The 11,245-nt window shown below is 39.7% G+C and overlaps 6 protein-coding genes across 13 annotated transcripts in view; 1 reads left to right on the forward strand and 5 right to left on the reverse strand.

The window, feature by feature from the left end:
• Nucleotides 1-206: 206 nt before the first annotated feature.
• LOC108092620 (nuclear transcription factor Y subunit beta) lies at nucleotides 207-1,378 on the reverse strand. Its single transcript, XM_017192258.1, has 3 exons — nucleotides 1,231-1,378; nucleotides 854-1,161; nucleotides 207-800 (listed from the first exon to the last, which is right to left on the reverse strand). The coding sequence occupies exons 1-3, from the start codon at nucleotides 1,301-1,303 to the stop codon at nucleotides 711-713; spliced, it is 471 nt and encodes a 156-aa protein (XP_017047747.1). The 5' UTR covers nucleotides 1,304-1,378; the 3' UTR covers nucleotides 207-710.
• Nucleotides 1,379-1,476: 98 nt separating this feature from the next.
• LOC108092753 lies at nucleotides 1,477-4,620 on the forward strand. Its single transcript, XM_017192484.2, has 6 exons — nucleotides 1,477-1,640; nucleotides 1,779-1,900; nucleotides 2,024-2,233; nucleotides 2,289-3,480; nucleotides 3,545-4,008; nucleotides 4,069-4,620. Exons 1-6 carry the CDS (start codon nucleotides 1,523-1,525, stop codon nucleotides 4,399-4,401), a joined length of 2,439 nt encoding a protein of 812 aa, XP_017047973.2. The 5' UTR covers nucleotides 1,477-1,522; the 3' UTR covers nucleotides 4,402-4,620.
• Nucleotides 4,621-4,754: 134 nt separating this feature from the next.
• Nucleotides 4,755-5,473, reverse strand: LOC108092754. Its single transcript, XM_017192485.1, has 2 exons — nucleotides 5,438-5,473; nucleotides 4,755-5,382 (listed from the first exon to the last, which is right to left on the reverse strand). The coding sequence occupies exons 1-2, from the start codon at nucleotides 5,471-5,473 to the stop codon at nucleotides 4,828-4,830; spliced, it is 591 nt and encodes a 196-aa protein (XP_017047974.1). The 3' UTR covers nucleotides 4,755-4,827.
• A 936-nt stretch (nucleotides 5,474-6,409) lies between these two features.
• Nucleotides 6,410-7,056, reverse strand: LOC108092597. The gene is made up of 2 exons (XM_017192237.2): nucleotides 7,021-7,056; nucleotides 6,410-6,964 (listed from the first exon to the last, which is right to left on the reverse strand). Exons 1-2 carry the CDS (start codon nucleotides 7,054-7,056, stop codon nucleotides 6,410-6,412), a joined length of 591 nt encoding a protein of 196 aa, XP_017047726.2.
• Nucleotides 7,057-7,497: 441 nt separating this feature from the next.
• LOC108092644 lies at nucleotides 7,498-8,409 on the reverse strand. The gene is made up of 2 exons (XM_017192290.1): nucleotides 8,374-8,409; nucleotides 7,498-8,317 (listed from the first exon to the last, which is right to left on the reverse strand). Exons 1-2 carry the CDS (start codon nucleotides 8,407-8,409, stop codon nucleotides 7,985-7,987), a joined length of 369 nt encoding a protein of 122 aa, XP_017047779.1. The 3' UTR covers nucleotides 7,498-7,984.
• Nucleotides 8,410-8,647: 238 nt separating this feature from the next.
• Nucleotides 8,648-11,245, reverse strand: part of LOC108092641 (tyrosine-protein phosphatase Lar) — a 106,562-nt gene continuing 103,964 nt past the window's right edge. For all 8 annotated transcript variants that reach the window (XM_017192280.2, XM_043209315.1, XM_043209308.1 and 5 more), the window contains 3 exons: nucleotides 11,045-11,155; nucleotides 10,671-10,976; nucleotides 8,648-10,599 (listed from right to left, as the gene is read on the reverse strand). In XM_017192280.2, the coding sequence (XP_017047769.1) occupies nucleotides 10,531-10,599; nucleotides 10,671-10,976; nucleotides 11,045-11,155 (486 nt within the window). In that variant the 3' untranslated portion in view covers nucleotides 8,648-10,530. The remainder of the gene's footprint in view (nucleotides 10,600-10,670; nucleotides 10,977-11,044; nucleotides 11,156-11,245) is intronic.

An 11,245-nucleotide genomic window follows, 5' to 3' on the forward strand; every position in this document is an offset into this window, starting at 1 on the left:
TTTTGGAGGCTAACACAAAATGTGATGTACACATTTTCACCAAAATTTGAAGCATACTTTTAAGATCAATTGAAAAATCTTAAAAAAAGAGTAGCGACCCACTACTGCTTTCTGTTCGCCTGGTACTTCCAAATCCGTTTGGTCCAAAAATTGTGGATTTGGCTGACCGATTGTGATGAGATGCCGAAAATAAAACTATATTTAAATGTGTTATATATGTTTATTAAACCCTTTACAGAATAAAATGAACTTATACATAACTATTTGTGCACTTAATATCCCTGTGTTGCTTATAAATATTTACTTTCTATTTATAAATTAGCATGTAATTAAATAAAATTTTGTATATTGGCTCTTTGCGTTAGTAATTGTACTTAATATATATACATGTAATATCCTTGATTATTACATATACCTTAAGTTTGACTATGGTTTTGGGCGGGTCCTCACATTAACTGATTATAAACAAAAAATTATATACAGGTAGTAATTAATCACTATCTGACATTTTTGGCGGGGAAGTTTTTAAACTAAAAACTGACAATAAATTGCATTAGGGAGTTAATTGTACATTCAATGGAAATTGGGGGACTTAAAATTAATAATGAACCATCAGTTTCAAAAGAAACTTCTTGAATTATCCTATAATTTCCAGTTTCATGCCACAACTACCCTATTGAACTGTAACTATAAGGTAGGTGAACTGGATGCTACTGCTTGCCCGTCTCACTCGCAGAGCCTGCATCTTCGTTGTGTGAATAACTGGCCTCCAGGAAGAGATTGCGATCCGATTTGTTTGACTGGAAATCCGCAGAAGTAGAAATCATACAGGTTTTGTAGATGCCCAACTCACCTCTCGGTACTTTTGCAGATAAATTGACAGTGGCTCCACGTAGTTGTCGAATCCCAGATTGCTGAAGGCCACCAGAAGGTCGTCTCCGTTGACTGTCTTGCGATTCTCGGCAACGCTGCGTTCGATGGCCTCACTGCTAATGAAGGATATGAACTCAGAGACGCACTCCTGGATGCATTCGCGTGCATCTTTGGCGATCTTGCCGTTCTGCGGCACCGGCACCTTCATGATCTTGATGATGTTACAGATGGGCAGAAAGCGGTCTTGTTCACGGAGCATAATCCCTCCATCCTGTTTGTCTGACTCGTCTGCACGGGGTTGAAATGTGAAATGGTTTTTACTATTGGATTTCTAGTATTTAAATGATTTCCTTATACCGCCAGACGCCTCGTCCTCCTCCTTGACCATCATGTCGTTTAGATACTGCTGCGAGTCCTCGCTATTGCTCATATTTTCCAATTTATCGTGTTTTCCTTAAATAGATTTCGTTTTGTTTACTTTCGCAAGCAATTGCTTTTTTGTTAGTGATGGCCCATAACGCCTATCGAATGGGTATCGATATACACGGTCGCTTTGCGCGGTCTGGCAGCGCTCTGCCTACACTATCGTTAGACCTTCGCCGATCGCAGCGGTATTCTGGATCGCAAAGCATCCTCAAAACGGAGCAAAATGCACGTGGATTTAACCCTGGTCAAGCAGGAAGTGGACATTGATGACACCAAGGTCAAGTTGGAGCCGCAAGACGATTTGCCGGGGGAAAGTTCCATTTCTTTGCACCATTTCAGCGGTAAGCTTGCAAAACTGCTCTTCGCTTACATGCGTGTGTGTGTTTGTGTTCGGCTAAGTCTGAGAGTATGGGTGTCGCTGTTCTATTACGCACTATACCGTTAACTTTTAATTTTTTTTTAATTTGGCAAATCTGCAGCAGGCAAACCACTAAGAATCCTTGAAGAGGGTTCGCATATGATAACCGTTCCGGTACGGGATCGTTTGGAATCGGAGGAAGAGCGCAAATTCATCGAGAGCCTTCAACTCGATCATCAACAGGTAAATATAACCTAAAAAGTACGACAGCACAAGGGCGTAGAAAAAGGGATCACATTTATTGGGGAGCTTCTAGCAAAATTACTTAAAATAATTCATTATTGTATAAAGTATCAATCTTTACAGTTATTTGCGGTTCCATCGGATAAACCAACCCCTCAAAATTGCGATATCTGCAATTATGAATTTCAAAGTCAACTGGAGATTTCGGGCCACCAAGTTAACCATAAAATGAACAGGCACTTCTGTCGCCTGGGATGTGGCATTTGGCTGGACAGCCTGGAAAAGATCCTAGAGCATGAATATCGCCAGCACTCACATGTTTTCTGTTGTAGAGTGAGCGCTAAAATCTATTCCAATTATTTATAAACTAAGGATATCTATTTTATAGGTCTGTGATTTCTTGGCCAGGGATGCGGACAGCCTTGCCAGCCATATGCAAAGACACGTTTATGTGTATCGCTTTGTTTGTGCCATTTGTCGTCGTCACTTTGATTCTATTCAAACCCTTAATCTGCATAGAAAAAACGAACAATACGTTTGCGGTAAGGTGGAGTACATTGAGGGACTTTCCTCCAAAGCAGAACTTGTGGCAACAGGTACACCAGTTTCTGCTGAGTCGCTGTGCGATGTGCAGATCAAAGAGGAGACACTCAGCGAAGGAGAACGATTGCTATTAGGAAACAGTCAAATAAGCGTTAAGATGGAACCAGAAGACGAGATGATGCCAGAAGTTAGCATTAAGGAGGAAATTGAGGAACCCTCAAACAACAATGGTTCTATTTGGTCATCCATACCTATTCCGCTCAGAAGTAAATTGCGGTTGCCTGCTTTAGGCACTAACAAAGTGCAGCATGGACAACCTACCTCAAATGTATCAGATTTAAACAAGAATCAAGAAACAACGGCACCGAGAAAGCCTCCAATCGCAGCTAATATACTAAAAGTATTGCCCAGCAACTGCATGGTCATCAAGCTGCCACCAAACACCAAAATCATCAGGATGCCAGGTCAAGCTCCTGCCTCAAGGGACTCGGTAACAGTTAGTATGATCGACATGGAATCCAGCGTTCTTAAGATTCCGCAGTCGATTAGTATAAGTAGAGTAATGTCAGCAGGTAATCCCACAGTTAATTCCGACCCGGCTACCGTGCAGCTGGCGGCTCAGACCCACAATCGGTCTTCCTGCTTTAACAGTGAAGCGTTCAGCAAGTCGGAGAGCCGACCCGAGTCTTTGAAATTAATTTCGGAGTTTCGGAATCAAATACGCTCCATAGAAAAGACATTGCCACTACCAGGATCAGTGCTCCAATCTTCAAAGTTGAAGAATGCTAACCGCCCGATACCTCCACTGATTGCGCTTGATGCACCGAAGCCAGTTGAACTTATTTTCGACCAGTTGTCTTCGAATGTGGCTAAGCAGCTGGATGCCAAGTATCCGCTCTTCCGTTTTATGTGGACCTGTCCGCTATGTCAGATTTCAATGGAAAAGGAATTCGATCTTCGCCAGCACCTGACTAGCAATCATGGTTTAATCGGGAGAGCGATAAATAGTCTTAAAGTAATTCTAATGCCATACAAAAGTAAGTATACTTGCATTGTATATTGTTGTGTCAATTATTATAATTATTCTTACACTTGTTTCAGTACTCTCACAGGAATCCTCAAGCGCTGAACCACAAACACCGCATGTGCCATCGGCAATGCCTGTGGAACCTAACCACACAGTGACTAAATCTTCTACAGACGACAACCAGATTGTAAATTTACCATCTCTGCCAAACGAAAGTTCAGCCGTTGCCCCTTTGACAGATCAATTAACGGCATTGCCAAACATTTCTGATGGCAATGTTTTGGCAGGCTCAAAACGAAAAACCGATAAACCGAAGGGATTGAAAAAGTCAAAGAAGGACCAGAAGGGTTCATCACAGTTCCAGTGCACGGAGTGCTCTAAGACATTTACCACTTTCGGAGCCTTGCGTATCCACAAGTCGATTCACACGGGGGAGTTGCCGCACAAGTGCAACTATTGCGATAAACGCTTTCGAACTCCTGGTCAAGTGCGAGTGCACCACCGTCGTCATACCGGAGAAAAACCCTTTAAGTGCAAGGTTAGATTGTTAAATGTTGATTGAAAAAAAAACTAAAACAAACCTTTTTTGCTTTTTCAGGTCTGCTCTTTGGATTTCACTCACCGGGAAACTCTGATATCTCATCTCTCCCGTCACATTGGGATGAAGCGTTATAAATGCTATGGCTGCGACAAATACTTTGTAGTTGTCAGTGGCTTACGTGCTCATCGTCGCCTCAGGCCCGACACCTGCGGCAAGGTGAAGTTTACAGCGCGAGCCCACGGTCCGCGGGTGCGGGTAATCAGAGGGGAGGTCGTCTTTGAACATCATCCAGAACACAATGGCTACCTACGCAGCGAGGATCCGCTCAATATTCTGTCACAGCGCGATCAGATCGACTCAACCCCGGCTGATTCGGCTAAGGGTATTTAATAATTGTTACGTTTCTGTTTTCTTAAAACTTTATTATTGTTTACCATTTAAACAACACGAATTATGATATATTTTGTATTTTTCTAAAATGCGATTAAAATTAAAAATGTTACGCAGTAGGATATTAGTCTTTAAGGCACAATTGTACAAGATATTACCATGAATTTTCATTGTCTTGTTAGACTTTATTTACGTTTTAATAAAGACCATATACATCTATATTGTGTGTTTACGATGACTTTCCAATTAATAATATATTAACTTTGTGGTGGCGCATTGAAAAATATTTTTAGAATTGGCCATGAACTTAGATACGAGTTTAACGAATGCTAATTGATAACAAAAGCCAAGAATAAAACTTTTACTTTTCGTTTAATTTGTCAAGCTGTTATTGAATGAATATTTCATCTTATTGATTACAAAGGTTCAGTACCTATTTCTGAAGGCCAGAATTTTTTTGTAGAGGTTTTCATGTTCTTGTAGATCTTCAGACTTGATGTATGTGTCCATTAAGTGTACAAGCTCGCTTTCTCGGGCTAGGGTGTTCGGAGTCAAGTGAGGCAACATTTGGCGGGCACCTTCTCCGAACCTAGTGTGGACTTTCTCATCCTCTTCGGCGAATTCAGATGCCAACGCCAATATGCCCAGGAAGCCTGGTAGAATGGCTTCTGCCTCCTTTGAAGTTGGGTCTAAGCTGTCTTTGAGGTTTTCGAACAGGGTTTGCAGAGCGTATCCCTGGCCAGCCTTCTCATCAGAAGTTCCCTGTTTGAGGATCTTCTTGCTGCGGCTAACATATTCTTGAAGGGCGGCCGTTCCTGGTCCTCGATGTTCAACTGGCACGCTGTTCGCTAAGTCCCTTACAAAATTAGTTGAAAGTAGCAAACCATTATGAATTTCGACAGCACGGAGGGCCTCGGCATAGTCCAAAAAGTGAGCGATTATTCCATTTTGAGATTTGGGAGGAGCGCCATATGCAAGACTCTGGGATATAATAGAAGTATTTACGCGTTAATAAGTCTATAATTTCCAGGCTTACCAAAAGAAACAGAGAGATTATTAGCTCGCAACGCATATTGTGCAAATCGTTTGGTTGGACTATTATGTTTTGGGGAGAATTTGAGTTTTTATACCTTTGTCTGTGGAAAGCTCCTTTTCTTATTGCAGCCACGGAGAGCAAAAGTTGTTGCAGTTTAAATCTCTGACTCTTATAATCAGCATTTAAAAATAATGTTTTTTGGTGAAAAGACAGAATAAAGCCCTTTAAGCCAAATAAATAAAGTAGCTTGATTTCTTTTCTTTTGCCATTTATTATTTCTTTTTCATTTGGTTTTGCAGTTTTTAACATAAAATGATATTCTTACTCATACTTTAATGTGAAATACATACGCTCATCTGTTGCCTGTTAGTATAACTATAATGTTTTCTTGCCTGTGTATCATGTTTACCTTTAAAATTGTTATAAATTTCTATTTGGTAAAATATATAAACTTGACGCACATATACAAGTATATATGGGCTGATATATTAATTTCTGATAATTAAACGTGTAACAGTCTTTTTAAGTTTACATTATCAATTAAATCGCTAATCGCTAACTTATCAACTAAACACGTAAGAATTATAAATTCCCATTTGAATCATACCTTATTGATCCCTCCAAATACTTACCTCGGTTTGCAGGATGCGCTGTGTGGAAGTCATCTAGGACTCCCTCGTACTGCATCCGCTCCCGGACAATGCTCAGGGTGATGAACACCCCCACGCCCGCTGAACACTGCACGATGATGGGTCCGTCCTAGCCAAACTGCTCCTGTACGGTGACTTTCCAATTAAAAATATACTAATTTTGTGGTGGGGCTTTAAAATTATTTTTAGCATTATCCACGAACTTAGATAAGGGTATAACGACTGGTACTTGATAGCAAAAGCCAAGAATAAAACTCTTACTTTTCGATTAATTTGTCAAGCACTTATTGAATGAATCTTTTATTTTACTGATTACAAAGGCTTAAAAGTAATAACGTCCGACGGCCAGAATTTTTTTGTAGAGGTCTTCATGTTCTTGAAGTTTTTCAGACTTGATGTATTTGCCCATTAAATATATAAGCTCGCTTGCTCGGATTAGAGTGTCCCGAGTCAATTGAGGCAAGATTTGGCGGGCACCTTCTCCGAACCTAGTGTGGACTTTCTCATCCTCTTCGGCGAATTTAGCTGTTAATTCTTGTTTGTCCAGGATGCCTGGCAGAATGATTTCAGACTCCTTTGAAGTTGGGTCTAAATTCTCCTTAAGGTTTTCGAATAGGTTTTGCAGAGTGTACTGGTCAGACATCTTAGAAACATTACCGTGCTTAAGGAACTCCTTGGTGCGGCTAATATATTCTTGAAGGGCGGCCGTTCCTGGTCCTCGATGTTCAGCTGGCACGCTGTTCGCTAAATCCGTAACAAATTTTATTGAAATTTGCAGACCATTATGAATTTTGACAGCATGGAGGGCCTCGGCATAGTTCAAAAACTGATCGATTATTTCATCTTGAGATTTGGGAGGAGCGCCGTATGCCAGACTCTGGGAAATAATAAAAGTGTTTTCGCATTTGAATAATCTTTTATGTTCAGGCTTACCAAAATTAACAGAGAGATAATTAGCTCGCAACGCATCATGTGCAAATAGTTCGGGTCAACTATAATATTTTTGAGGAGAATTTGAGTTTTTATACCTTGTCTGTGAAAAGCTCCTTCTTATATTTCAGCCACCGAGAGCAAAAGAGATTGGCAGCTGTTGAGGTTTAAGTCTCTGACTCTTATAATATTGTCGTTTTTATCAGCATTTTAAAATAATGGTGTTGCTGGGCTCATCTGCCCAGCAACTGCATGGTCATCAAGTTGCCACCAAACACCAAAATCGTCCGGATGCCAGGTCAAGCTCCTGCTTCAAAGGACTCGGAATGGAATCCAGCGTTCTTAAGATTCACAGTCGTTTACCATTTTAACGGCACGAATTATGATATATTTTGTATTTTTTTTTTAATGCGATTAAATGTAAAAATGTTAAGCAGTAGGATATTCGTCTTTAAGGCACAATTATAAAAGATTTTACCGTGAATTTTCATTGCCTTCTTTATTTACGTTTCAATAAAGACCCTTTACATCTATATTATTGTGTGTATACGATGACTTACAATTAATAATATATACATATAATATTAATTTTGTGTTGGCGCGTTGAAAAATATTTTTTTTAATTGGCCACGAACTTAGATAAGAGTTTAATTGATAACAAAAGCCAAGACTGAAACTTTCACTTTTAATTTGTTTAATTGTTTAATTTGTCAAGCTGTTATTGAATGAATATTCCATTTGATTGATTACCAAGGTTCAGTGCCTATTTCTGAAGGCCATAATTTTATTATAGAGGTCTTCATGTTCTTGTAAATCTTCAGACTTGATGTATGTTTCCATTAAGTGTTCAAGCTCGCTTTCACGGGCTAGTAGAGTGTTCGGTGTCAAGTGAGGCAAAATTTAGCGGGCACCTTCTCCGAACCTAGTGTGGAGTTCCTTGATGAGGGGGGAATTTCCGCAACCCGAACTAATTTGAACACATCTCATTTTCTTTGGCGAATTTCTTTAAGCCTGGCAGAATGATTTCAGTTTCCTTTGAAGTTAGGTAAAAATTGACCTTGACGTTTTCGTATAGGTGTTTCAGAGCGTCCAGCTGGTCAGCCTTCTCATCAAAAGTTCTCCGTTTAAGGATCTCCTCGGTGCGGCTAGCATACTCTTGAAGGGCGGCCGTTCCTGGTCCTCGATGTTCAACTGGCACGCTGTTAGCTAAGTCCCTTACAAAACTATTAATTTCGTGGGCACACAAGGCCTCGGTATAGTCATAAAAGTGAGGTGTGTTAGTTGCGCCGTAGGCAAGACTCTGGGAAATAATAAAAGTGTTTACGCGTTTAATTAATCTATTATGTCCAGGCTTACCAAAAGAAACACAGAGATTATTAGCGGGCAACGCATCTTGTGCAAATAGTTCGGTTCGACTATACTATTTTAGAGGAGAATTTGAGTTTTTATACCTTGTCTGTGAAAAGCTCCTTCTAATATTATATTTCACGAGAGCAAAGGAGATTAGCAGCTGATGAAGTTCAAGTCTCTGACTCTTATAATATGGTCGCTTTTATCAGCATTTTAAAATAATGTTCCTTGGTGAATAGACAGAATCAAGACCTTTGCCAAAAAAAATAAATTCGCTTGATTATTTTATTTCGTCATTTATTATTTCTTTTTCATTCGGTTTTGCAGTTTTTTGAAAATGATATATTATTTGTATGGTACTTTTTAACATAATATGATATTCTTACTCATACATTAATGCGAAATACATACGCTCATCTGTTGCTTGATTAGTATAATCATTATAATGTTTGCTTGTCTGTGTATCATGTTACCTTTAAAATTGTTATATCTTTCTATTTGGTAAAATATATAAAACAATTTATATTTTAACAAAATTTGACAAGCCGACAAATTTGTGTAATATACAATATACTTTTCAATTGATTTATACGTTATGTTTAATACGATTGCAACACCCTGCGGGAATATCTTTATCTAGACATCTATTGTTGCTAGCGCTATAGTTTAATTTTGTATCTCTTGTTTTATTCCAAACATGCCCAGCCGGCCAACATCGCCGCACAATTAACTACTTGCTAACACTTCCGATCCAATTGGCAGGGGCAACGCGCTAAAGTAGTTATAACAAATACATTTATTTCGTATAAATATTTAGTTTACATATGACTATTGTTGTTTAACATGTGTTTCAGCTAATAATTTAGTGTTTGCTTTTAAGCATTTGCTTGCTAACTTTTTCTTTATATATTTATGTATAAATACGAGGCCGAATTCAAACGTTCTGCAAAACAGCTTATCAGTTATATACATCTTTGTGTACCTTAAGACCTATTGCCAGTGTCTCGTTTTATCCTTTATCCTTGCGTGTGCTGCTATATTTTATGGTAAAAATTATATGCTACAGTACATATCTACAGTTATCATTCTAATCTGTTCTGTTCGCTTGGTTATTATCTATGCTTTCATACACCTTAGGTACAATAATTGTTTAGCTTTTCGATCTAAATTACACATACTCGTACATACGTGGCTAGCTTGCTTGGGTATAAAGTGTGGTATATACAGGAATGTACTGGGTAAATGAAAAGGAGCCGTGGGAATGAATGAGGTTAAAGTTCCAATTAGCCGATCAGCTGGAAGTTACGTTTACAAAATTAAAACCGTCTGTTAGCTGCACAAAATCGATCAGTCCTCCAAGTTCGTCATCTTGTTTAAGGGAGATCAAAACGCAAGTCGTGTTTGAAAACTTATTTTAGAAACTAGCTGCCTTATTTAATATGCACTCGGCAAGACTTTTGACTAATTGCACGGATTGTTTATATTGGTTATCCAACAACCTAGGCATAAAAACTGATTAACATAGCTGCACTCGATTGATTGTATTACTTAATACGTCTCTATATTATAATGGCGAACGCCAGAAGTTTGCGATTTCGTTCAAATGGTTTCTACTTTCGACCCTATCCTTTCGTTCGAGATTCGAGTTAGGCGGTAAGACTAATATCTACCAAGTCCTTAGTTCAAATATGTATCGGTTTCCAGTGGTTTGCCCTAATCCATGGCCATTCTGGCGGCAGTTTCCACGAACAACAAGTTGATTGACTTCCTCCTTCGTTTAGCGAGCAAAAACTTGACGCACATATAGAAGTATATATGGGCTGATATATTCATTTCTGATAATTAAACGTGTAACAGTCTTTTTAAGTTTACATTATCAATTAAATCAAACGCAAAACGCAGTAAAAGACCGAAGGGCCCCCGGAAATAATCGCTAATGGTGAGATAATCTGCATCTGCTGCCGGGGAATGCACTTATCAACTAAACATATCCACGTATATAAGTATAGGTGTATTAAGTAAGTGTGGGCAGTAGCTGGCTATAATACTTTAGAGTTTATGATATCCGTGTATATCGTAAATGCGTATTATGCGTAGAGTTCGAAATCAGTATGCAACGAACGCAGGGTCGAAGGGGTTCTTCAATCCGGAGGTTTAGTGCCCTCAGTTTGCATAGTTGTCGAATGAGCCCAAGTATTCCAATGCAGCGCGATAGCAAAAGTGGTATTGGTCCTGATGATAGTAAAGAATGTTATATTATGAGTTCCTATTTGAATCAGTGAGGTAATCCTTTTAATACTCACCTCGGTTTGCACCATAGCCGGTCGCTGGGAGCGCAGGATGCGCACTGTCTGGAAGACATCGAGGACTCCCTCGTACTGCATCCGCTCCAGGACAATGCTCAGGGTGATGAACACACCCGACCGGCCCACGCCCGCCGAACAGTGGACGGTGATGGGTCCGTCCTGGCCAAACTGCTCCTTGGTCTTGTGCACCTGACCGATGAAGTCGATGAAGCCCTCGCCCGACTTGGGCACTCCCTGCTCCGGCCAATCTATGAACTGGAACTGGCGCACAGTGCGCGAGGATCCGTCTCGTGCATCGGTGACCTTTGAATTTCGAAATATTTCATTCAGTTTCTAGTTATCAATTGAAGAGATCTCACACGTGCGCTCACCTTGAACTCACGCAGCTTGTACTGCGGCATATTGTACTCCGCAATGGGATCCACGACATAATACTGATAGCGCACGGATCGCTCATGTGGCCAGTACTGGAAGCATTTCTCCTACGGATTGTGTTCGTATTATGATTAAGATGGAATAGGTAAAGTGTCATTTTAAATAATTAGCTGTCTGAAGCTGATTATAACAATTAT

The sequence above is a fragment of the Drosophila ficusphila genome, unplaced genomic scaffold (genome assembly GCF_018152265.1).
Source record: "Drosophila ficusphila isolate 14025-0441.05 unplaced genomic scaffold, ASM1815226v1 contig_127, whole genome shotgun sequence".
Classification (NCBI taxonomy): Eukaryota; Metazoa; Arthropoda; class Insecta; order Diptera; family Drosophilidae; genus Drosophila; species Drosophila ficusphila.

What these genes read in the sequence shown, in the direction of transcription:
- LOC108092620 (XM_017192258.1), bottom strand. Translation starts at nt 1,303, where the DNA reads ATGAGCAATAGCGAGGACTCGCAGCAGTATCTAAACGACATGATGGTC. An exon ending in GGAGGACGAGGCGTCTGGCG is followed by an intron (nt 1,162 to 1,230) that starts GTATAAGGAAAT and finishes AACCCCGTGCAG; the next exon opens with ACGAGTCAGACAAACAGGAT. An exon ending in ATCTGCAAAAGTACCGAGAG is followed by an intron (nt 801 to 853) that starts GTGAGTTGGGCA and finishes GCGGATTTCCAG; the next exon opens with TCAAACAAATCGGATCGCAA.
- LOC108092753 (XM_017192484.2), top strand. Translation starts at nt 1,523, where the DNA reads ATGCACGTGGATTTAACCCTGGTCAAGCAGGAAGTGGACATTGATGAC. An exon ending in TTCAACTCGATCATCAACAG is followed by an intron (nt 1,901 to 2,023) that starts GTAAATATAACC and finishes CAATCTTTACAG; the next exon opens with TTATTTGCGGTTCCATCGGA. An exon ending in AATTCTAATGCCATACAAAA is followed by an intron (nt 3,481 to 3,544) that starts GTAAGTATACTT and finishes CACTTGTTTCAG; the next exon opens with TACTCTCACAGGAATCCTCA.
- LOC108092754 (XM_017192485.1), bottom strand. Translation starts at nt 5,473, where the DNA reads ATGCGTTGCGAGCTAATAATCTCTCTGTTTCTTTTG. An exon ending in TAATCTCTCTGTTTCTTTTG is followed by an intron (nt 5,383 to 5,437) that starts GTAAGCCTGGAA and finishes ATTATATCCCAG; the next exon opens with AGTCTTGCATATGGCGCTCC.
- LOC108092597 (XM_017192237.2), bottom strand. Translation starts at nt 7,056, where the DNA reads ATGCGTTGCGAGCTAATTATCTCTCTGTTAATTTTG. An exon ending in TTATCTCTCTGTTAATTTTG is followed by an intron (nt 6,965 to 7,020) that starts GTAAGCCTGAAC and finishes ATTATTTCCCAG; the next exon opens with AGTCTGGCATACGGCGCTCC.
- LOC108092644 (XM_017192290.1), bottom strand. Translation starts at nt 8,409, where the DNA reads ATGCGTTGCCCGCTAATAATCTCTGTGTTTCTTTTG. An exon ending in TAATCTCTGTGTTTCTTTTG is followed by an intron (nt 8,318 to 8,373) that starts GTAAGCCTGGAC and finishes ATTATTTCCCAG; the next exon opens with AGTCTTGCCTACGGCGCAAC.